Source organism: Nannobrachium achirus (assembly GCF_963921795.1).
Source record: "Nannobrachium achirus genome assembly, chromosome: 16".
Lineage (NCBI taxonomy): Eukaryota > Metazoa > Chordata > Actinopteri > Myctophiformes > Myctophidae > Nannobrachium > Nannobrachium achirus.
Window position 1 is genome coordinate 27,294,644 of NC_137823.1, and position 24,152 is coordinate 27,318,795.

The 24,152-nt window shown below is 48.2% G+C and overlaps 1 protein-coding gene across 3 annotated transcripts in view; it reads right to left on the reverse strand.

Moving 5' to 3' along the window:
• Window positions 1–4,411: 4,411 nt before the first annotated feature.
• nhsl1b (NHS-like 1b) overlaps window positions 4,412–24,152 on the reverse strand; it is a 160,928-nt gene continuing 141,187 nt past the window's right edge. For 2 of the 3 annotated variants that reach the window (XM_080745171.1, XM_080745173.1), the window contains exons 4-8: window positions 21,982–22,189; window positions 19,886–20,017; window positions 13,119–16,514; window positions 10,904–11,033; window positions 4,412–6,086 (exon numbers count right to left, since the gene is read on the reverse strand). In XM_080745171.1, the coding sequence (XP_080601297.1) occupies window positions 5,390–6,086; window positions 10,904–11,033; window positions 13,119–16,514; window positions 19,886–20,017; window positions 21,982–22,189 (4,563 nt within the window). In that variant the 3' untranslated portion in view covers window positions 4,412–5,389. The remainder of the gene's footprint in view (window positions 6,087–10,903; window positions 11,034–13,118; window positions 16,515–19,885; window positions 20,018–21,981; window positions 22,190–24,152) is intronic. The other variant, XM_080745172.1, reaches the window with a different exon arrangement.

Genomic DNA, 24,152 nt, shown 5'->3' on the forward strand with positions numbered 1-24,152 from the left:
ATGTCAATAAAGGCATAAAAAAAGCCCCAAAAACATATCTTAAAAAAAACCCGCAAAAGGTTGGTGTACAGGATTTGATAACTGAAGCAATGGACCCATCTATACTAATATTCACTACTTACTGTAAGTGAATATCTCACTATAGTCACTATGATTACATGCACTGCCCACAACCCTTAAGCGGGGGTCTAGGTGTCCTCCTCCAGAAATCATAGTAGACGTAGTAGGCTAATTTCCTGTGTTGAGGTGATTTTTTTTTAGTTTGATACCAAATCCAGGAGAAATGACACGTGTTGCCATGCAAAGCCACGGAAATCCCCCAATCCAGGAGAAATTCAGGAGACTCCTGCCAAATTCAGGAGTGTTGGCAACCCTGTCAACTGCTCTTTATTAAAATGAAAATATATAATTATATTGGGATACCGATTTAATCTAATCAGGAGAGAGAACTGGAAGTATAAAATGGACAGACCAAATTTTAACTGAATCACTATAAAATTGATGCTGATAAATGATCTATGGGGTTCTCTCTCTTGATTGGATGGAATTGGTGGCCCGCCTGGACACAAAAAGTCCTTTGTGGGAACTACTGACTGGTCATCAATTATTGGCTTAGAAATGCATAAAAACTAAAACAATATTGGGTGCCTGCTGGCCTACTGGTCCAGGTGCATGCCACTTAAGCATTGCCACATAGGCATAGATGCTGGGCAGTGTCCCTTTTTTTCTTTTTCTTTACTGATTATATTGTTTTTGTAGATTGATATTCATATACATTTGTTTATTGTTGTTGATGCTCTGAAATATTATCTTGTTTATTATAGTGATGTATTATCTGCTTATTGTAAGTCGCTTTGGATTAAAAGCGTCTGCTAAATGCCTAAACTGTAAACTGTAAACTGAAGCTCTAGTGATTTATGCCCATCAGCCAGATGGACAGATTACTGTCTGAAGAGAAGTAACGGGCAGCTGGAGAGATGCTGTTGAATAAGTCCATGGTAACACACATCTTACACAGTTTACTTTATATATATCATCTGTTGGGCAGGAACCCTGTATGCACAAGGTTTCTGGCTGCCCCAAAAAATGACTTGTTAGGAAATGGAAATAAGATTCCATGGTCTACGGATGTAGTGTGTAGTAATTGTTTAAGACTCAAGCTCTTGTTAATATTGCTTGAATTATAAAATGTACCACTTTCCCCTTTCCGCAAAAAAATTGTAAAAAGCCCCAAAATAGCAGATCTACAAGCATGCATTGTGAGCTTGTATAGGCAATTTTTGTGCAACACTAATATTTAGAAAGGACATTCATTTAGGAACAACCATAAAAAGCTGGAATATGGAGGTGCAAGGTTTCGGCCCGACAGCAACAATATGTAGTATAATATATACAGCATTGCTACATAGGCTTAAGCCCATTTTCCACTGGCCCAACTCCACACCACACCGCCCACTTGTGCCAGGTTTTCCACTACAAGGACCTGGGTAGAGTGGTGTGAAAGTGGTACTAAACAGGGTACTAAAAAGTATCCACTCTAGAGTAGGTCTGAGCTAGGCCAAATAGGGCCAAACACTTAATGACTGATCACTCACTGACTTTTCATTTAGACTACCAGGATATAGTTGTAATACATGATAATAGATTCTATTGTGTTATAACCACTATTATAATCTATTATAGTGTATTTTAATTATCATAGTAATACATTAATACTTTATAGTTTATTATAATCACAGTTATAATCCATTACAGTGCATTATAATTAGGATAGTTGTAATACAAATTTATATTGTATTATAATCACAGTTAAAAGGGTAAATTTGTTTCTTACCGATAGGGGTACTTTTTTGTAATGGAAAATGTAGATATTTTTATGTGGTGCGGTGTGGTGTGGTGTAGTGTGGTGTGGTGTGGTGCTAAAACTGCAGTCGAAAAGGGGCTTTAGAGCACTGATTAATTTGAGATGGAGGGTCTCTGTGGCCCCTCGGGAACCTCTGACATGATGAAATGTTGCAATCTGGACAGGAGGGGTCCATCGGCCTCAACGTGGAACGTTGAGAGCTTTGACATAACATCTCTACGGGGAAAAGAGGAAGGTTGCAGGGTCACATTTACGCCTTGTCATCATGGGCGGAGGTAGGAAACACAAGTGTAGGTCACAGACTGTTATATATCGTCACTGTCGGGCAGAAACCTTGTATTTCCAAGTTTCAAATTTGTACGCTCTTTCCCAAAGTGAAGCCCTGTGTCATCATACAAGGCTGTCGCACAAAAGTAGCAAAAACAGCCGATCTACAAGCACACAACGCCTCGCAAGTTTCAAATGTGTACGTTCTTTCCCAAAGTAAAGCCCTGCGTCATCATACAAGGCCGTCACACAAAACTAGTGAAAACAGCAGATCTACAAGCACACAACGCCTCGCGGTGCAAGGCGTTGTGTGCTTGTAGATCGGCTTTTTTCACTAGTTTAAAATGATAATGCAAAATGAACGGTTTTGGACATACAAGGTTTTCACCCAACGACGACGATATGATGATGCAAGTTTTCTTCTTTTATTTTTTTTTGCCAGTGGTAGAGAGACTATTATTGGCTGTGCCTGCCCAGGCTGTGATCCAGTGTGTTCTAATGGGATGTCCAGAAGGAGAGCGGGACAGATAACTGATGACCCCGTGTGGGGAGGGGAGGGGCCGAGGGATGGGTTGAGTGATGCCCTATGGAGTTATCCGGATGACGGATGAGCATTGGTACCATGGCGACGGCCCAAATGAGGTGGTAATTTGGGGTGCCGGGGCTGGCAGATGGCTGTGAATCACATGGAGACGAGAGAGGGGTGGCTGGAAAGAGGGAGAGTATAGGAGAGAGAGAGAGAGAAATCTAACAACGCTCTTTAAATATCTCCATATTTTTATTACACAGATATACACGAGAGGATTACCGGTTTGTTTTAAGTCCACAACCCCTGGTTCATCACGTCATCCTTCCATCCCCCTCCCCTCCTCCCTCTTTCTCCACCTGTCAGCTTTAAGAAGATTGAGACTTCATAGACGTCCCGTCGTGAGATGAGACCGGGTGCTCGATCATGTCCGAGCCACCAAGCCGGGAGACACACTTTGGTCACAGGTGATTAAACCGCTTGCTGTTATGGCTGTTAGGGAGGTTAAGGAGTCTCATGCCTGTCACCTCGGTTTGGTCACGCCCAGAGACCACATTTACTCAGCGTTTAAGCACCAGTGTGGGATTTCCGTGACTCATTGGTATGATGACTACACAAACAGGCAGTTAAATGTTCAAATATATTCATGGTCTTAAATCTGCACTAGGTAACGCTTCTCTTCTACCCCGGATTCCAACCTGGTTTCCTACGCAAGAGCTGAAATGTTTTACCATTGAGCTAATAGAGCCTGCCTGCTTGCTCAGGGGATAAATAGAATCTTGACCTTCAGGTCAAAAGTCGTGTCAGATCCTGTGTCTAGTTCAGACATGACCTTTGACACCATCTAAATGTATTTAATATTTCATGTCACCACAAAAAGAGCAAGATTAGCCACTCTAGTGAGGGCTTTCGAAGTGATGCAGTGTGAACTTGTAGATCTGCTTGTAGATCTGTTAAAAATAAAACATTTAAATTCTTCGCCACAAAATCACTTTTTAATATCTTCAGTTGATTATCGATTTATTTAATTGATGAATTCGATTAACTGTTACACCCCTAGTTTTATGCACCGTAATTCAAAAAATATTTAGACAGGCAAAGGAACAGTGTCCTGACCTGGTGGAATAAAGCTTTGGCCCTTGGACTGTGATCATAGCGGTCTGTTTGTCCCCTGTACATCCAGATCTCTCCTAACCCAATCCCTTCCCATTGCCTTCATTGCTGCTGGTAGGCTGAGACCAGGTGCCGCAATGCAGTCCCTCTATTTAAAAAATAAATAGTCTACAAAAACGAAACCATTCCTTTCCAACGAACAGAGGACTCTAAAAATGTAAAAAGTGTTTGAAAATAAGTCTGTTACTTAAAACGCCTTTATATGCAGAACATTGTGACACTGCAGAATGAAAATCGGGAAACCTATCGATCTTAATCATTTAAGCCCTAGAAGGTTCTTGTATGTAAATGTCTTAAATCTGGACCAGATATATGCATTCTGGTCGCAGAAAAAACAAGCACAAACTCAAGATTGTGTCCTCATCAGGATAAACAGCAGGCTACGTTTAATTCCAGAGCTCTTTGGTAACCAACATGAATGTAAGTGGAACAGGAAAGAGATGTTTTAGTTTTTCCCCATTAATGTAATTCAGTTTTACATTTTTAGAATCGCACTTCATTTCCAAACATGTGAGTCATGACGCCACTGTTTTAATAAAACAATCTTTAAACACATAGTTGTTTTTTAATGTCACCAACAAACAAAGATAAAGGAACATATATGAACAATGCAAACTCTACAAACTCAAACAATGGTTTTGTGAACCTTGCCAACCCAACCACTGCCCAATTCATGACCGCCACTAGGGGGGCAGCACTTTGCCATCCTCACTAGGGGGCAGCACTGAGCACTCTGCACTTGCCATTGACCACTGAAAATACCAGCTCTGCAAACTGAATGGCTTGCCTCAGAATAGTAAGGAGAAACATGGCAGGAACGATAGATGGAGCTGTACCTTGGGAGTTATCTGTTGTACCTTAGCATAACTTTCCAGATATTCATTCCAGAGTACGGATGTCTTCAAGCCAACAACTTGCAAGCTATGGTGTTGTGAGATGTCCTATAAAGCTAATAGGTGAGAAGCAGAAAGCTGAGAAGATCTAAAAGGCAAAGGCCCTTAGCATACCTTCCACACTGTTCAGGCAGCTCCAGCTACTTAGCACCACAGCAGCAATATTAAACTAAACAACTCCTCACTTTTCAATTCCTTCATTTCACATTAGCTTGCCACTATTACTCATAATCCTCTTTAGAGAAACCTTGACAAATGGAACGCGGTCTTCTGCGTTTGTTCAGGACCAGCGTCAGCTCTAACAGGATAGAGTAAAGATTAGCAAAACAAATGAAAAACTAAACTTGTAACACCCAGGCTTAAAACTGTTCTTGTAACACAAAGCATGAGTTATCAACATAAGCAGAAAATGTGATTTGTATGAAATGAGTCTTTGAAAAGCTGAACCAGGTCTCCACGTCAGACTAAGTACATCCTAGTCCATGATGGGACTACACCGGACCACACCAGGGCGTGAAGAGTCCCTTTGCTTGGACCCGTGGCCAAGGGGTGGTGGGCCCAGAGAGTTGTCGCTAGAGGGCCTCCTAGTGGCTCCTTGTCCTGCTAACTCATCGGTAGCCATGAATAAGTTCATCTCCCCAATATCCACGGGGAGTCCTCTGCTCTTTAACTGCTGCCCTCTTCAGATAAAGTGCCATTAGAGTCTTGGAGCATAGAGAGAGTCTGGGATAGGGGACTGGACAAGCTGTCTGTGGTGTCTCCGTACTCGCTCTCGGCCAGCTCCCCCTCGCGCTCGCAGATCACAGTCATGGGGCTGCTCATGAGACGGCAGCGCGAGTTGTACTTGCTGCTGGCAGCGGAGGGCGGAGTGCGTGAGCGGCCGTACTTCATCATCCCGCCTACGGGCAAACAGAAAGTCGGCGAGGAGAGGGCCAGTCCGTCGCTGCGGTTCCACTCGTCCGGCGCCCTCTTGCTGCGGCCCGGGGACGCGCAGGGGCTGTGCAGGGCCATCGCCGCGGGCGGCGAGGCGGCGGCGAAGGGGTCTATCGCCGATTCAGAGCGTGTCCTCTGGAAGCGTGGGTCGGTGGAGCGCAGCATCTCGGTGGCAGACATTCTGAAGCTGGTCTCGGAGCGGCTGCCCTTCTTCAGCAGCAGGGCCTTGAAGGTGTCACTGCTGGTGGCCGACTTGCGGATGTTGCGCTGGATGGAGCCGGACTGGCGGGGCGTGGAGGACGGCGGAGCCGCCGGGGACGTGGCGGTGGGGGTGACGGGCGGGGTGACGGGCGGGGACTGGGCAGCGGGCCCCCCCGCCTTTGACTTGTCCTCCTCGGACTCCTTGCGACCCAGGACCTTCCTCTTGGACCTAAACAAAAGCCAGGAAAAGCTCAGGTTATTGAGATGTTTGCAGACATTAGGCAGAGTAATACAGTGTTTCTCAAACTTTCAAATTTCAAGTTTTTCCCCTTAACTCTTGACAGTGTACAAATGGAACCAAATGAACCTGTGAGGGTTCGTTTGGTTCCATTTGTACGCTGTCAGAGTTACAGACTTGTATGGGTCAATTTAGACCCCCATAAAGGAACCCCACAGAGTCCCTGGAATCCACTTTGAGAACCACTGGAGTAAGACTTTATGTTAATGTAAAGCAAGGTAAAATGTTATGGGAGGCGAGATGGAAGATAAGTAGAAAAATCACGCCCAGTATGAAGTGAGCGGTGCTTTTTTATGAATTAATTTCATTGAGCGTTCCGCGAAGCTTGGCCAATGAGCCAACTGTGGGACATACTACATACTGTATGTACATACTGTATGTACATTGTACATACAGACAAAGGCAGATGTAGGAGCGGTTAGCACCGCTCAAAAATATGATTTTTTTTGCAAGACATTCTCTTGGGAAGGGAGGTAATTCATGTAATTTAATAACTTTAATTGTTTAATTGTGGTGCTATATTTGGGCTTTCAACTAACTGACCACACTTAACACATTTCATGCCAAAGAAGGAGATCTATTTCCTAGTTCCGTGCTAATACGCTGATTAAATAAAAAGAAATGGGCTAGCTAAAAACCCCTAGCATCTAATGTGTTAATACCTGGAAGTCAATGTGTTAAAATAGCTCAGATGAGCTCATTTCTTTCTGGTCAACTATAAGATCAAAAAATTGTTAAAACACTTGGCATACACAACTGCGACCAGTGTCCCAGTTTGCCATAATGTCAACAATGCCCAGAGCGATGGTGCATCGCAGCATAGTAAGTGTTAAAGAAGAAGCACAGCAGTAGAGAGCGAATGAGTGGCACATTTCCTCAAAAAGGGGAAGGGGGAGTCGTTTTTACAGAAATGCAAGAACTTTTGTTAAGGAAATTGCAGATACTGCAGCTCTGCAGGAATGCTTAGAGATGGCACAATGGTATTAATCAAACAACCTGGGAAACATGCCCAGAGACGTTTTTAATCACAGGCGGACAATTCAGCCTTCTCTCAGCAGGGGGTGCCAAAAGAGTCGACTGCAAAGTCCACACTGTGGCGACAATACATATAGCAATAAAGCTGAAGCTAGCATATATGGGATTACAGCTAGATTTAGGGAGGAAGGGAGGGCATAATTAATCTCTGAGGTTGTACTGCGGGGATTATTGATGCTAAAGCAATGCTAGTGTCGCCATGGCGTTTTGAGAACAAGGCCGGCCAATTACAGGAGGGAGGCTACTTGCCGCTCCGCACCTCACTAGACACGGGACACCCGAGATCTGCGTTCCCTCGCTGTGCAAGGGGGAGGGAGGGGTTGGGGGGGGGGGGGGGGGAGGAGGAGGAGAAGAGGAGAGAGGGAGACAGTAAAAGACCTGGAATAAAAAGGTGACGAAGGAGAAGGATTTGCTGGTAAAAAAGTAAAAGGAAGGGGGGGATCAGGAGGCAGGGAGATCCAAACCTTTAATCCTCAGATCAGATCCACAGACTAAGAGGTTTAAATACAGAGTGGATGTATTATTATAGAGAATCTACACAGAGCGAGGTCAGTAGGGTAGAGACGTTACAACAGACAATACACAGGAATTACAATCCTAACATGGAGATAGAGAGGGTCTACTCTAATGCCAGCCGTGCCCTAAATTCAACCTCCATTTAACATGGTCCCCCGGGAGTTCCCTCTGCACATTAAAGCATGGGCATTACATAACGTCTCTGACTCTCTGCTCGCATGCTCTTGTTCACACACGCAGAAGTTGCAAGCACACGCACACACACGCACACACACACACACACACACACACACACACACACACACACACACACATGCACACACACATGCACACACGCACACCAAACTTCACTGAACCCAGAAAATGCTACTGTAAGCCAAGCATCAGAATGACCAAAAGTTCAAATACACACAAAAAAACAGACGTACAAACAAAATCCATAGTAGCCTAGTAAACACCCCAGAAAGCTAAATAACAGAACTCTCGAGTACGATGATATCGATTCCTTTCTCTTTGCTATTCTTTATTTGTTATTTTCAGGTGTTGAGGGTCCCCTGTGCTCCTGCAGAGGCTGTGCAAACCATCCACTTGGTTTTTTCATCACGTCACCTTGCTGAGTGTGTGTGTGTGTGTGTGTGTGTGTGTGTGTGTGTGTGTGTGTGTGTGTGTGTGTGTGTGTGTGTGTGTGTTGTGCGTGTGTATGTATGAGAGAGAGAGGCAGGCCAGAGGCGTCAATTGGGTATGGCAGGGCTATGCAGCTGCCATACCCTGGGTCCAGGGGTGAGAGGTGAGAATACAAGTTACTTTAAAATATAAATCCATGAATGTCTCATTGTCTATCTGTGCTGGTTATGTTGTTAAATTACATTAAAATAACTACAAATGCAAAATTTTACAAGGTATTGTATTCTCCCCATCTTGTCAGAATAGTATATTCCCAGGTTCCGCAGGTCAGCTGCACAGGTGCAATTCATTATTGTTAATTGTGGCACATTTACTATATAATGTCAATATGTTCCAGACTGCCATATCCAGCCCAAGAAACCATAGACATTTTGGGGGGAAAAAATAGAATGTACTTCTTAAAATAAATGTATCATGCCTGTTGCTAAGGTATGGCAACATGACTGGTGTCTTGCACGTGCGCGAAGGCGCGCGTGCAAGACACCAGTCATGTTGCCATACCTTACCTTTTTCTGAACTGACGCCACTGAGGCAGGCGCTGGGGAAGTGGTGTGAATGACCACAGAGGAAGCAGGATATTGAGCTGGGTGAGAGGTGGAGAGAGGAGAGGAGAGGAGGTGGTTCAGCTCAGCTCCAGGCAGGATAATAACGTAAATATATTTAGTTTGGCTGACCTTGGGTCAGTGGCAGCAGCTGGTGTTCCAGCCTCATTGTGCACATATTCAGGGGCGTCACAAGGGGGGGGGGGGGGGGGAGTTGGACTAAGTTACTAGGGCCCAAGGTGGAGGGAATTTGGTGCCCAGAATTTGGTGCGACGCCCCTGCACACACTTTACTATGGCGTCTGCATCTCTGGGCAAACAACAACCTCTCTCTATGGTGCTTGACTGAGCAGTGCATGTCTATGCATTATTATTACATAAATAGCACAAACAGGCACCCTCGTAGTGCACTGGTTGGCTTTTTTGGGGCACTTGTCTGCCCACGAAAGCCTGGTTTTTATTCCCACTGGGCTGTGTGTTTGTGTTGAACTGCCCCTCCAGCATTAACGCTGTGTTGTACTGCATATATCGTCGTTGTCGGGTAGAAACCTTGTATGTCAAAAACCTGTGTGTTTTGCATTTATCATTAAAATGATTATACTAGTGAAAACAGATGATTTGTGCTTGTAGATCAGCTGTTTTCACTACATTTGTGCGACGGCCTTGTATAATGAAGCAGTGCTTTACTTTGAAGCTTGGAGATACAAGGTTTCTGCCCGACAGTGACAATATATGGGTGAGGAGGAGCAATCATGACCAGAGCCAGGAAAGCACACACACAGTCAAACAGTAAACAAACACACACCGGCTGTAAAGCTTATGCGTGCAAGTACGGAGAAGACTCCTATATTTAATTAAAGTGCACAATAAATCGTACTACTATGCTCACATGTGTGCACACTTGTGCGCACATGCACTTACGCAACTCGTGTATTATGCATTGCACTCTCACACACACACACACACACACACACACACACACACACACACACACACACAATCACACACACACACACACACACACACACACACAAACACACTCCATAAATACAACCTCAACCCAAAGCCAGCAGAAATACAATCCCATGAAATGAAATCCTGTGATGTGTTCAAGGGAGCCGAAATGGCTGAACATGACCATGAAATACACACACACACACACACACACACACACACACACACACACACACACACACACACACACACACACACACACACACACACGCTCACAAGCTAGTGGGTTACATGATGAGAAATGTATGCATGAAGCACAGACTGAGGCACGCACTGTACGTGCATCATAAGTGAGAGACACGGCGACAGAGTGACATAGAGAGACACAGACTCGCTCTCCCATGGCTTCTAACCTAGATTAGGGCCGGTGCTGATGGTGGTGTGTGTGTGTGTGTGTGTGTGTGTGTGTGTGTGTGTGTGTGTGTGTGTGTGTGTGTGTGTGGGGCGGCTTAATAATGAATGAAGCGACAGCCTGCTCAGAAGCATGCTATACGGTACTGTTAGCAGCACATCTACCTGCTTGACCGCTGGTGACTCTCTGAGAGTGGACAACTGATCTGTATATACGCAGTGACTGACAGGCCAGGAACAGGTACAGACATATAGACACGATTTATCACTGTGTGGGGAAGGGAGGGATAACCCAGGCTGAAGTTATGACTGGGAGGTGGAGGGATTGGAGATGAGAGGAGAGGAGGAGAGATGGAGAGGGGGATGGGGAGAGGAGAGGTGTCATGGGCTGAACGGTTACACGGATGGAAGGATCTGAGAGGGTTAAAGGTGACATGTTGTGGGTCATGATAAGAGAGGGACAGACATAAACACACGGAGACAGAGAAATGGGAAAAGAGAGATCGTAATATCGGAAGATTTAACAAGCAACCTTCAAAAAGAGGGAAACGCCAACCGCCGCCGGTGATGGACACAAGATGAGGACAGTTTTGAAAGCGAAACATACCTGTGGATGGCAGCGAAGAGGTCCTCTGTGGTGCGGGGCCGCGTCGGGGTCACCATGTCCCCCCGACGGGCCCCGTTGGCGGTGGGGGCCGGCGAAAGGTCACCCGTACTGCTGGAGTCAAACACGTCACCTGGAACAGGTCATACACATACACATGTTCATGTATATGACAAACACCCTCACACATGTATGATGCAGCACTCTGACACTTGGGTAAACATGCACACAGGTTGCGTTCCCCCCGTTAAAGGTCAGAGAGATTAGCGGCAGAGTGACACACACACACACACTCTGGTCAGATATCCTTCATCCCGTAGCGAGCAGTAACCAGGATACTAGTGAATGGATGCTGAGGTGGTGCAGGGACTGTCTCCTTACATTCTCTTTCTCGCTTCAGAAATATCCTCCTCTCCTTTTATCCCGGTCTTTCGGCACTTTACATTCTGCTCTCCTCTCCCTCTCTTCTCTTGCACCTCGCTCGCGTGTGTCTGCACTTCCACTGCCTGAGCCGCTGCAGGCAATCTCACGTTACGCGCTCTCCCTCTCTCTATAGCCCCCTCCCCTCTGATACGATGGGGCCCCTCCCCTCCCCCTAAACACATCTCCACTGGGACACTTGCCCCATCCCTTACCTTAGCGAGAGAGGGAGAGAGAGAGAGTGAGAGAGAGAGATAGAGAGGAGAGAGCAGGAGAGAAATTGAGGAGAGGTGGAATAGGGAGGAAAGCAGGACATAGCCAGAGAGAAAAGTAACACAGGACAGGACACAGAGAGGTTGATGGAGGGAAAGGGGGGAGAGAGAGAGAGAGAGAGAGAGAGAGAGAGAGAGAGAGACTGGAGCTGAGTGAGGGAGTAAATACTTGAAAACCAGGATGTGGGGGCAGAGAAAAAGATGAGCTCAGGGAAAAACAGAGGAGGGGAGAGGGGATGGCAGCAGTAGGAGCCTGCTGTATACAAAAGAGAGAGAAGAGAGAGAGAGGGAGGGAGAGAGGGACAGAGAGAGGGAGAGAGAGAGAGGCTGCGGCAGTTGTGGATAAGCCTCCTTTCAGAGTGAAGGAGGAAGAGGGCGATGAGGATCTAGCAGGACAGCTGGCTATCTTGATGACATTCAATAGATTCTCACCATATAAAAGGGAAAGTATTCAATCGATACCATGTTTAGCCACGGGATCATGTTAGGCAACATTAGGCCAAGCTCTTGGCTTCACCGAACAGAGCCCCAAAAGCTAGTTCAAATGGCCAAGCAGACTAGCAGTAAAACCTGACTTTATGTTCCAAGTGATTTCATCCCATAAAAATGCAGTCCTCTGAAGAATAACGTTTTGCTCACATTAAACCAACCTACAGTATAGAAGCTTTTTTTCCCCCTCCAACAATTCAACCTCCCTTTGCTCCAATCTTCACACAGTTTTTTAAACCCCTTTATCTTCACAGTCAAACTGCATTTATAGTAACACCGGGAAGATATCAGAGGCAAGCTCAGCCTGGGCTCTGGCCTCAATAACTCGCTTTTTTCTGTCCACACCTAGGGAGGGAATTAAAGAATGACCAAAAGAGGAGGGTCAGATACTAAGATAAAGTCTTTCAGGATGGTTCCACTGCTGTGGCAAGCGCTGTGACCAATTCCACATCCATCTGGAGTGGAGCCTGCTGCCAACTAACAGCCCAGCACCACCCCATCACTATTAGCACCATCCACATAACAGTTATTGTAATGGATATATATATACAGTATATGGATATTTCATTTTTATGTTGACGTTTGTAAATGTGTTCATTATCATTTGGATATATTTTCTTGAAATGGATAAGTAGGGTTGCAGTCAACCCATTTAGACCTGAACACAAATCTGTGTCACTATAGATTTGAACCACTTTAACCATTATTGTATGCTTTAAGTTTAAAAAAATAGCAGATCTACAAGCTCACAGCCGCGATGCGAGCTTGTAGATCCGCTATTTTTGAAAAATCATGAACGTTAGTCTTTGAATATTTCGGACCCGATAATATAAATGTCTTCTAAATCCTTTTTCTAAATCAGTGGTTCTCAAACCTATTCATGCCAAGGACCCTCAATCACATGTATTTGGCTGAGTGAGGGTCTCAGCCAAATACAAATGTTAGATATATTCAAAGACTTGCGCAATTCTATTTTTCTTTTAAAAAAAATAGCAGATCTACAGGCTCATTACAAAGTACATTTCAGTGAGACTCACCACTCTCATCCTCCTTGGAGCTGACAGATCCTGTGGTACTGCTGGTTCCATCTTCCTCATCCTCCTCCTCTTCCTCTTCAGGTTCCACTTCATCGCTTCCCTCCTCCTCCTGGGCGTCTCCATTGAAGCCTTGGCTGGCGTCCTCCTCCTGGTCTGTGAGGACAGAGAGCCGGATCTCCTCTGGGATCTCTGTGGATGCCTCGGCCTCACAGCTGTTTGTCAGAGATTCAGGGAACACTGGTGCCTCCTCTTCCTGTTCCGCCCTCGCACTTTCCTTGACCTTCATTTCATTGTCTTTCCCTCTATGCGGAGCGTCCACTTGGTCTTCCATTGAAACATGGTTGTTGGTCGTCTCCTGAGACTGAGTGGGCAGCAGCCGCTGCTGGCCGCTGGTTATTGATTGTGAGCCAAATGGCGGGACGATATTAAAAAGCTTGGGCTTCTTGGAGATCGCAGGGGGCTTCTGTTTGACAGGAGAGCTTTTGGCGCTCTCTGGGGGACTGGACAAGGGTGTCCCCTCTTCCCCCTGCCTTTGGTCCTCTTTTCTGTCCGAGAGGCTATGGCTGTGATGCTCGGAGACTCCGTTAAGGAGGATGACGTCTGGTGGCATGTCTGTGCTCACACAGTCTGGAGACAGCTTCTCTAAGAGGTTTGGAACGGGCGACGGGGAGGAGGACTTGCGTGGGCTTCCCACAGGGGAGGAGCGGTTTGACAAGGGCAGCGTCGTGGGATGTTCCTGGGGTTTGGACATCCGTGGGCTCTGGGGCTTTAGACTCTGGATGAGGTCCACCTGTGTTTCCAGGGTATTATAGTCCACCTCACCGTTCACCTGCTTCTCTGGTCGCTTCACAGAGCGCAGCTGGACACTCTGCAGCGCAAACGGGGTTATGAGGGGCTTGCTGTCCTTGGCAGGGCTGTTGGTCAGCACAGCCACCGGCACAGAAGCATCCTTCGTTGCCCTCGGAGCAAAGAGGGCGACAGAAGGTGGAGCAGGGGCGGGGAGAGGGGGAGGCGGAGGGGGTCCCATGGATGGGAACGGGGGAGGGGGAGGAGGAGGAGGGGGAGGACTGAGGGATCCATTGAAAGACTGGCTGGGGTGCATGAACGCGTCGGGGGAAGGTGGAGGGGGGAACTCCGGGGAGGTGGAGCAAGGGGGAGGGCTCAGAGCGGCGGCGGGTAGCGGCGGGGGTGGAGGTGGTGGAGAACCCGGGCTGGAGGTGGGAGGCGGAGGGGGAGGGAAAGACGGAGGCGGCGGGTGGGGGGCGCAGGGGGAGGGGGGCAGGAGCGGTGGGGGCGGGGGGCCGGAGCTCTTGAGCGAGTCCGAGGTGTTGGAGGAGAGGGAGGTGGAGGAGGAGGAGACGGAGACGGAGGAGAGGAGCGACGACTTCCTCTCGGGCACTTTGGGCTTGGGCCGGCCGCTCCCCCCGGAGGGCGACATGGACCTCACCAGGGAGGGCACGGGGGTCCCGGCCGTGGGCGTGTTGGACTGGCTGGAGTAGCCGCTGGAGGGGGAGGTGAGCCGGTGGACCCTGTCCGGAGACGAGGTGGTGGTCTTGGCCGTCTTCACCGCCACCCCTCCTTCCTCCTGACCCGGGGCCACCGCCGCCTGGTGGTTGTTGTTGGGATGATGATGAACCCCGCCTCCGTTCTGCTGCTCCGCCAGGTGAGGACCTGCGGACATGTTGGCCGTGGCGTGAGCCGAGGTCTCCTGCGTCCCCTGGTCGCCGTGGTTACGGGGATAGTCCATGTAGTAGCCCCAGGACTCCGCGTAGTCGGAGCGCAGGCTGCTGGTCTCGCTCTGGGCCGGGGTCACGTGGCACAGGGCGTACACGTTGGCCACGCCGCCGCCGTTAGTGTTGACCATCAGCGACGCCGCGGAGCTGGTGGCGCTGACGCTGCTCTGGCTGCGAGGGCGCAGTACCCAGGGGTCGTCGTAGTCGCTGCAGGGGCTGTGTGAGGGCGACGACGGGGACGCGCCGTTCCCGTTGCCACCCCTCAGCCCCATCTGGAGGCTCTGCTGCAGGCTGGCGATCAGGGTCTCATTCAGCACCGCGCCGTTCACCTCGTCGGCTCCGCCGATGGCACTGACGCCCCCGAGGGGCTTCTTCCCGCCGGGCTTGCGGCGGAGGGAGTCGGTGCGCGCCGGGGGAAGCGGGGGCTTCTTGGACTTGCGGAGGGAGATGCTGCGGGACAGCGAGCGGTCGCTGTACAGGCTGCTGGTGTCGTCCTGGCTGTTGGCGTTCATCTCCCGGCACTCGTACATGCTGTGCCGGGTGGCGCGTCCGGCCGCCGCCCCGTGGCCCTGGCCGCTGCTGCCGTGGCTGCGCGAGCGCAGCCCGGAGTCCATGTGCATGGAGGTGTAGTAACCGTCGTTGTCCTGGGAGTAGAGGGAGCTGGAGTCCGTGGTGGTCCTGGAGGACACGTCCAGGCTGCTGTACAGCTGGTTGATGGGGGTGGAGCAGCTGGAGGTCAGGGGCCGCCGCGGCGCCACCACGTTCTCCGGCGTGTCGTATATCCACTGTTCCTCGGGCAGACACGGCGGCGGAGTGGCCGCCAGCGTGCTGTGGCTGTGCACGCTGCTGTCCGAGCGGCCTGATTCACTAGGGGCCGACGAGTCCTGCGGGCCGTGCGTTGGGGTCGAGGTGGCCAGCGCCGCACAGGGGCTGTGGGCTAAGGCGGTGGAACTGGGAGTTAAGGTGTTGGTGGAGGTAGCCAGGCTCAGGGGCCTCGCCGTGGGGTAGGCCGAGGCCGGGGAATGGCTGGGGGTGTGGAGGGCTATGACCTCAGCCGAGCTGGACAGGGTGGCGTTGGGGATGATGGAAGTGGAGTAGGCGGCGTGCGGGGAGACCACGCAGGCCGGGCCTCCTCCCCACTCTCTGGCCTGCGAGCCCCTCACCTCCTGGGACTTGGGCCTGGGCAGGGTGGCCGTCCTGGGGGCGTTCCTCAGGTGCACCACCGTGTCGTCCACCTGCAGCTTGCCGATCTGCCTCTGGGGCAGAGTTTGGTCCTCTGACCTGATGGGGGTGCTGCTGTAGAGGGGGTCGGCGCTCAAGGACACCCTGGCGCCCCGTGGCAGGCTGTGGAAACGAGAGGCGTCTCTGTTCATGTGCGAGGGCAGGACCAGGATGCCGGAGCAGTCGCTGCTGGAGGCCGATATGCTCCCGGTCGACGTCGACGTGGAAATGCCGGCCATCTGGGCGGCGATGCCCTGTCCCCGCTGAGCCCGGATCCTCCTCATGGAAGGGGGAACGACCTTCACCTCCTCCGTCTGGCAGCCAGAGTCACGCGTGTCGGAACGCCGGAGCGCTGAGTTCACGCTCCCAACTCGACCCAGGGTGGAGTACTGTCCCGGGATGAACATGGAATGCGGCCGGAGTTCTCCGCCACGTCCTTTTGCTGCAGAGAAAGCAGAAGCGAAAAGAAAAAAAAAAGGGAGAGGACATAATGAGTGACCATAATACCTCCTGTTCTTCGTCTAGCTTTCATTATCTCTGTCACGAAGCCTCCTGTTCTCTCTTGGCAGACTGTCTATCAGATTAGCTCTGGCTGTTGGGACGCTAATTAATTTGATTTGTCATAACTATGTCTCACACATTAATAACCTCTGGTCTTCCTGATTATGGAAGAGAGAGAGAGAGACACAGAGAGAGACACAGAGAGAGAGATTCTCTACCATGAATCCTCTCTGTTCTGGCTCTGGGTCTGGCTCAGTCTGATGGAAGAGTGAATGAACCCCCAGGGTATGGGACAGGCAGCCAAAAAGCACATGCACTGTTGCACATGTGTAGACACAGACACTCACCCGCACACAGATGCACAAGCGCAAACACAGATACATACAAATGGCAAACGCACAAATATGTGGACATGCTCATGCACGGTCACACACAGACACACACACACACACACACACACAGTCACACACACACACACACACACACACACACACACACACACACACACACACACACACACACACACACACACACACACACACACACAGACAAGACAAGACAAGACACGTACGTGCACACTCACCCTAAACAACTTAAGTGCATACGGACGCATAAACAAACAAATTGAGGAACGGTTTGGAAAGATGTGTATCCCATCTGTGGTGTGCTCTCCTGTTGACGTTCATACTCCAAAAACACACTCTTTTCTCCCCTCCACTTCCCTGTCTGTTGCTCTCTCTCCCCCTCCTCCCTCCCTCCCTTTACACTCTCCCTCCTCGGCTACGAGCAAGACTGACAGCGTCGGCTGCTGCCGTCTGCCAGAGATTAAGCTGCAGGTCTACTTCACAGGCAGCTTTGGTGCAAGGAGAGGGAGGGATAGAGGGAGGGAGGGAAGGAGAGAGAGAGAGAGAGAGATAGAGCGTGGGACAATTACCCCGGCCCAGTAATCACGACATTCAAAGCCGTGTCTACCATCAGTCAGTCACTAACCAGACTTGAAAAAGCTCCTTTCCTATCAGCGCTGGCTGATCATTATCCCGCGTGAGAAATGACATTCACTTTAACCTACGCAGACTGCAGCGGCTCACAGTTGTTGTGTAAATAAACAGACAGCCTTTGGTGGAGCTGTCGGATGCGATGCAACTTTAGACACTGACAAGGCTCTATTTTAATTGTCTTTAGTACCGGCTCTTATGCCTTAAACTTAAAGGCCTGTCCGTAACTGTCACCGACGACCAAACTTTTCGTCGGAGAGTTTCAGACTTTCCGACGTGCAGCTTTCCAGACTCTTAATTCGGGGTAATGCTTTTCAGAAGATGCGAGTGGCGTCATTTTGTAGTTGAACCCAAACTTTTTGACTAAAGGTTTGGTGGTCAGAGACAGTATGGACACGTTAAGGCAAAGTGCTGGAGGGTAAGCAGTATTACACATTATTTTATGCTTTAACTATTAAAAAATAGCTTGTATATCTGTTATTTTTCAATAGCTAAAGCATAAAAAAAGGTTAAGACAATCAAAACAGAGCCCCGAGTGTTATCTTAACCGCCCCTCCAGTTCACATTATATTCGGGTAGAGGGTGTTAAAAGCGCTCCTCTGAAACATCTTCTGTTTCTTATTCAGACCCCCACGTGTTCAGAGCGGGTTTAAGGTTTCATTGGGGCCTTTGGAGCCGTTTGTGTGTGAAACGGGGAACTGGAGCATGACGTGGGGGTTATCACAACAACAGCTGACAATAACAACCCCGGTGTGTGTGTGATAGGGGAAACATTCACACCCCTAGCATGTGTATCCAAGGAGAACAGCTGGGGGAGAATCTGTTCCGCGGGTAGAAGCCGAGGCCCATTTCAAACGTCTTGTGACTGTCTTGAGTTCTAGGAAGCCCTCATAACTTGGGATTCATCAATAGAAACATAAAACCACACACGCACGCACACGCACGCACGCACACACACACACACACACACACACACACACACACACACACACACACACACACACACACACACACACACACACACACACACACACACACACACACACACACACACACACACACACACACACACACACACACACACACACACCATGAACACACACTTATGCATTGATGGAAAACATACAAGAAAGCAAGCAATGCACATACACACAAACCATTCGTTATACAATAGTAAAAGTACGGTCTGGCATGCCGAGATTGTCAATACACTGCAGGATCCTGGGTATTCATTTAACTTTTGAGTGTAAAACATGTAATAGTTGTACACTTTTGCTCCAGGATTATAACACAAACACTGACACAAACACAGCTCACAGGAACACCAAACAACAAAGAAGAGTGGATGCATGAGAGCGAAGATGAACCCCAGAGGACCTTTTGATTTTAAGGAATGGTCGAGCCCTTAAGAATGGTCGAGTTTGTTCTTTCCCTCGTATATTGCTTTTTCAGGTTGCCAAAAAAAGAGAAAATGCCTAGAGTTGCAGAAGTTTCTAAAAGCAGAAAGAGCTACTGATGGATGGGAAGCAGACTCTCAGCGAGTCCTTATGCTCCGTAATGAGATAGAAGGAAGGCGTCTGAAAGGCTGCAGCCAAAGAGAGGATCTTCTAAATGGACGTAGCAGCGAGGAGAGGATGAAGCAGACCAATGTGTGGAATGGAACCAGGGAAAGACTAAAGAACTACAGGGCCATGTTACAACACTGCAGCTTTAAAACGCATCACTCCTCCTTTCCTTCAGCTTCGTTTGCCCCAAGCCCATTTGATGTATGTTATGTGCCCAATACAGCAACTGTATTGGGTCACAATTTTCTCTCACTCCTCACAATTCTTAACCTCACTTTAGAGCTTTAGATTTTAACCTCTTTATACTTTGGCTATTTAAAAATAGATGATATACAAGCTCATAGCATGGCAGAGTGCCACGCTATGAGCTTGTAGATCTGCTATTTTTGAACATTTGTGAAAATCTTTGCAAATCTTTGAATATATATATATTTTTAAAGTGAACATTTGTAACTAAAATCTTTCTTTCTCGGGGTCCCTCCCTGGAACTAAATACTTTGAGATGGGGGGGTCCGCAGTCAAATAGATATAATCCTAGGTGTCCTTGACATTAAAAGGTTTGATATACTAACATACGTTTTTCAAAAAAAGATTTCGAGGACATTTTTAGAATCAGTCTCAGGTCTTAAACCAAATATGTGGATGCAATGGAAGAGAAGGAAGGAAGGAAGGATGCGTGTTCCCAGAGTGTTGTCACACAGGTCTATGGACAGTAGAGGGCGGCGTGGAGCCCCACAGTCATCCATCCATACCTAGCTCCAGGGTGAAGTTGTCAGGCAGCCCTGATATAGTCTTTCTGCGTTTGACCTTCTTGGGCCGCCGGCACACGGTGTCAGTGTTAATGAGGGAGCGCCGGATGCTGGCCTGTCGGTCAAACACTGCCCCTGGTGGCCGTGGAGGGCGAGAGCAATGGCAGGCAGACACACACACACAACGGGCAAATACAGCAGCCGGTTAGTGGAGGGGAACAAAAGACAAAAAAAAAAGAAACAAAACAAAACAAAAAGCTAATAATAAAATTAAAATAAAGAACATGCCATAAAACTAGTAGTTTTATTGAAATAAACCATGCAAATGTGAATTATAATGGTACAGAGAAAGCACTGATGGTGATGAAACTAGACATGAGTCCATCAGTCCAAGCTTATGCCTCACACACGCATGCGTGGGAGAAGTACTGGTTGAGGCACACACACTCTCTCACACACACACACGCACACGCGCACACGCACACACTATCTTGCGTACATACAGTCTCCATCACTCAGCCGCGGAGGAGGCTCTCTCTATCTGACTGTCTGACTAATTAAACGTGACTGGAGATAAAGTTAAACAGGCATTATCAGTCCGCTCCGTGGTGAAGTGAACACGCACAGGAGTGGCTGCCGGGTCGTATTGATAAGAGTGTTGACATTGACGCGACCCAAATTGCAGCTGTTTTTGAATTCCGCAGCTGCCGCCTCGATCTGGAACAGTGATAACACGTCTGTATCCGCTGCTACCAATGCTAATGTACTGTCATTTATAACCGGGACTGACAGACTGGCAGCTGGTGTGTGTGTGTGTGTGTGTGTGTTTATGTGTAAAATACTGTATGTAGTATGTACACATAGTTGAATGCACATGAGCCAGTGGGACTCCAAAAAACTGAGTCATAGGTGGCAGACCGCAGTGACGTGTGTGTGTGTGTGTGTGTGTGTGTGTGTGTGTGTGTGTGTGTGTGTGTGTGTGTGTGTGTGTGTGTGTGTGTGTGTGTGTGTGTGTGTGTGCGTGCGTGCGTGCGTGTGCGCTTGTGATATTCATCTGTCAAGCACCCTGCAGTTTGACATGCGGTGACCGAGAAGCCCTGACCTTTCGCTATGCTGCCTGGCAATTTACAAACACACACACACACACACACACACACACACACACGCACGCATGCACGCACACACACACTCAGAGGGGAGTGAAGGTCAGTTTGATGGAGGGGGAGAATAACAGAACAGTAAAGGAGAAGAGGCAGGCAGACATACAGCTTCATTCGCTGTGGATGGGCAGATACAACAACAACGTATCCACTCAAAGCACACAGCTGGTTGGTTAACAGAAAAACATCAACGGATGTGTGTGATTGATTGGTTAATAATGTAGCACGGGAGGAAATTAAGATTGAATGAGGCCAAACTCGCCTCAAGAGGGAAGATCACTCTAATGAGAGTAAAGTGTGGGGGGGCGGAGCTAGAAGATGACAAGGAACTAATGAATATCTTTTATGATAACACTATCAGCGGCATCGCTGACAGGGTCTGGTCACTAGATGTCCAAAGAAAATAAGAACTAAACTAGATGTGTTTGTCCAAAAGAACTAGTAATCAGATGACTGGAGGATGGCGGTTGCCAGTGGTGGAAAAAGTACTCAAATTCTTTACTTAAGTAAAAGCATCAATACTGCAATGTAGAAATACGCTGCTACAAGTACAAGTTCGGAATTCAAAATGTACGTGAGTAAAAAGTACAAAAGTATTGGTATCAAAAATTGAAATTGAAAATGTCCCATTTCACAAGTTTCCAATGAATAAATGTATAAAAGTCCTTTGAAAATAGTTGATCTACAACCGAAATGTATGTAGGGCTGAAGTGTAATTATGATAAAAATCTACAAAGTAACAAGTAACAAAAGTTGTCATATAATTGTAGTGGACTAAAAGCACAATAATTGCCTCTTGAGATGTAGTGGAGCAGAAGTAAAAGTATTGAAATTTGGAAATCCTCAAGTCTAGTACAAATACTCAAGTGCAGTACTTAAGTCAACGTACTTGGTTACTCTCCACCACTGGTTGGTTGGTTGGTTGGGGGCTGTCCTTACCTGTGACGTTGATGGGGACGATGTCCGTGGGCACCGCCTTGGCCACCTGCCTCATTTTCTCCTCGGGGGTGGGCAGGGGCGGGGCTTTGTTCCACACCGCCTGTCCGTCAGGCACGTCCACGCCGTCGTCCTCGTCCCCTGGGAACCCGGGGGTCTGGGGCCTCATGGAGAGCTGGGACTTGTTGTCCTCCGCCGACGAAGCCGTGGACTGCATGGAGGGAGGAGAGAGAAGAGAGAGAGAGAGATGGGGAGGAGGAGAGGCGGTTAAAATGAGAGAGCCTGATTTAACCTTGTTGATCGACTGTCTTTGAGATTGGGCTCGGGGCTACACACCTGAGCCCTCTGAGGAGACCAGAGGTGTGTGTGTGTGTGTGTGTGTGTGTGTGTGTGTGTGTGTGTGTGTGTGTGTGTGTGTGTGTGTGTGTGTGTGTGTGTGTGTGTGTGTGTGTGTGTGTGTGTGTGTGTGTGTGTGTGTGTGTGTGTGTGTGTGTGTGTGTGTGTGCGTGCGCGCGCGAGTGCGTGCGTGCGTGCGTTGCACATCTGTGGCTGCTACTCTGTTTACTACTAATCTCCTTCAGAGCAGTTGAACGCATCCAGAGACACTCTCTCTCTCTCTCTCTCTCACACACACACACACACACACACACACACACACACACACACACACACACACACACACACACACACACACACACACACACACACACACACACACACACACACACACACACACACACACACACACACACACACACACACACACACAGTTTATTATGTATCGAAAAGGCTGTGACCTTTAGAAGCCGGGGGTGCAGTAAACATGTTCATGGTCAATCACACCCAAATGCGCGTGCACACGCACACACACAGGCCAAAGAAAAACTGAGGTTGAGAGATGAGTGGGGGGGAAACAGAGAGAGAGAGAACCACTCATGCTGCATTAAACTGTGTTCACTTCACACACTGAGAGCTCTCAATCCTAACGTATGTTTGTCCACAGAGCAGTAACCTGTCTCTGCTGCCTGCCTGGCCTGTTAACCCTAGCATTAACTGTCAATCAACCACATGTAAGCTCAGTCGGTCCACACTCAGTCTGTGTTAAACTGATTTGAACAAAGTGAAAGCCTCAACCCGTACAGTATGTATTCAGCCTTCAGTCTTGAAGAAGGGCATCAATCAATTCAGCACACTGTGCACAGAGAGCATGATGCGTACAAACATCTAAAGAATGTCAGATCTGTGGATAAAAAGGATGGGATTCTAATGGCTCATTTATACTTGGGACTACCATTTTATTTACTTTCTGCGAGTGACAGTCTTAATTAGGTTTAGACTTATACTATACTATATATATGCAAAGAAAAAAGAAAAAAACATATAAACTTGAATCAGCCATTCATCTTCCCAGCAAACAGTATCTGCTTTCGAGGCTGCTATCAGCTACACTTTGGCTCACTAGTAGCCACACAACAATAAGATGGGGAAAGAGAGGAGAGGAGAGGAGGAATTCACAGTCCATCAATTACACAGTCATGTTCTGCCAAACAAGAAAATATAACAATTTATTTCTCCATGTTTCTCTCAATTTCGCCTTGCCACTCTCTCTCTCTCTCTCCCCTCTCTCTCACACACACTCCATCTGTCTCTCTCTCTCATCAACAATGTATTTCCTCTCAATTTTCGCCTTGCCACTCTGACTCACTCCATCTCTTTCTCTCTCTCTCCCTCTCTCCCTCTCTCTCTCTCACTCTCTCTCCCCCTCTCTCTCTCTCCCCCTCTCTCTCTCTCCCTCTCCCTCTCCCTCCCTCTCCCTCTCTCTCTCTCTCTCTCTCATCACCTTTGTATTGACATAACACAAACAACAACAGCTCCACCAAGTGTACAGTTAATACCAACACAGTCTCATCTATATTCCCCAAGGAACTCTGCCTGGTTAAATCATATTCTAGATGACATGACAGCACATGACAAAGAGAAGGCGGGAGGCAGGGACAGAGCGGAATGGCTCAATTATTTCATACATTTTCACCACCATTTCTGGTTGCCATTCAATAAGCCACCACCAGCTGATAGTCACAAGTAAAGTTGTGACAGCCAACCAGGTCATGAAAAAAAGGTATCAAAAAGCTGATGAAAGACACGCACATTCCATATCCTAATGGGCTCCCGGC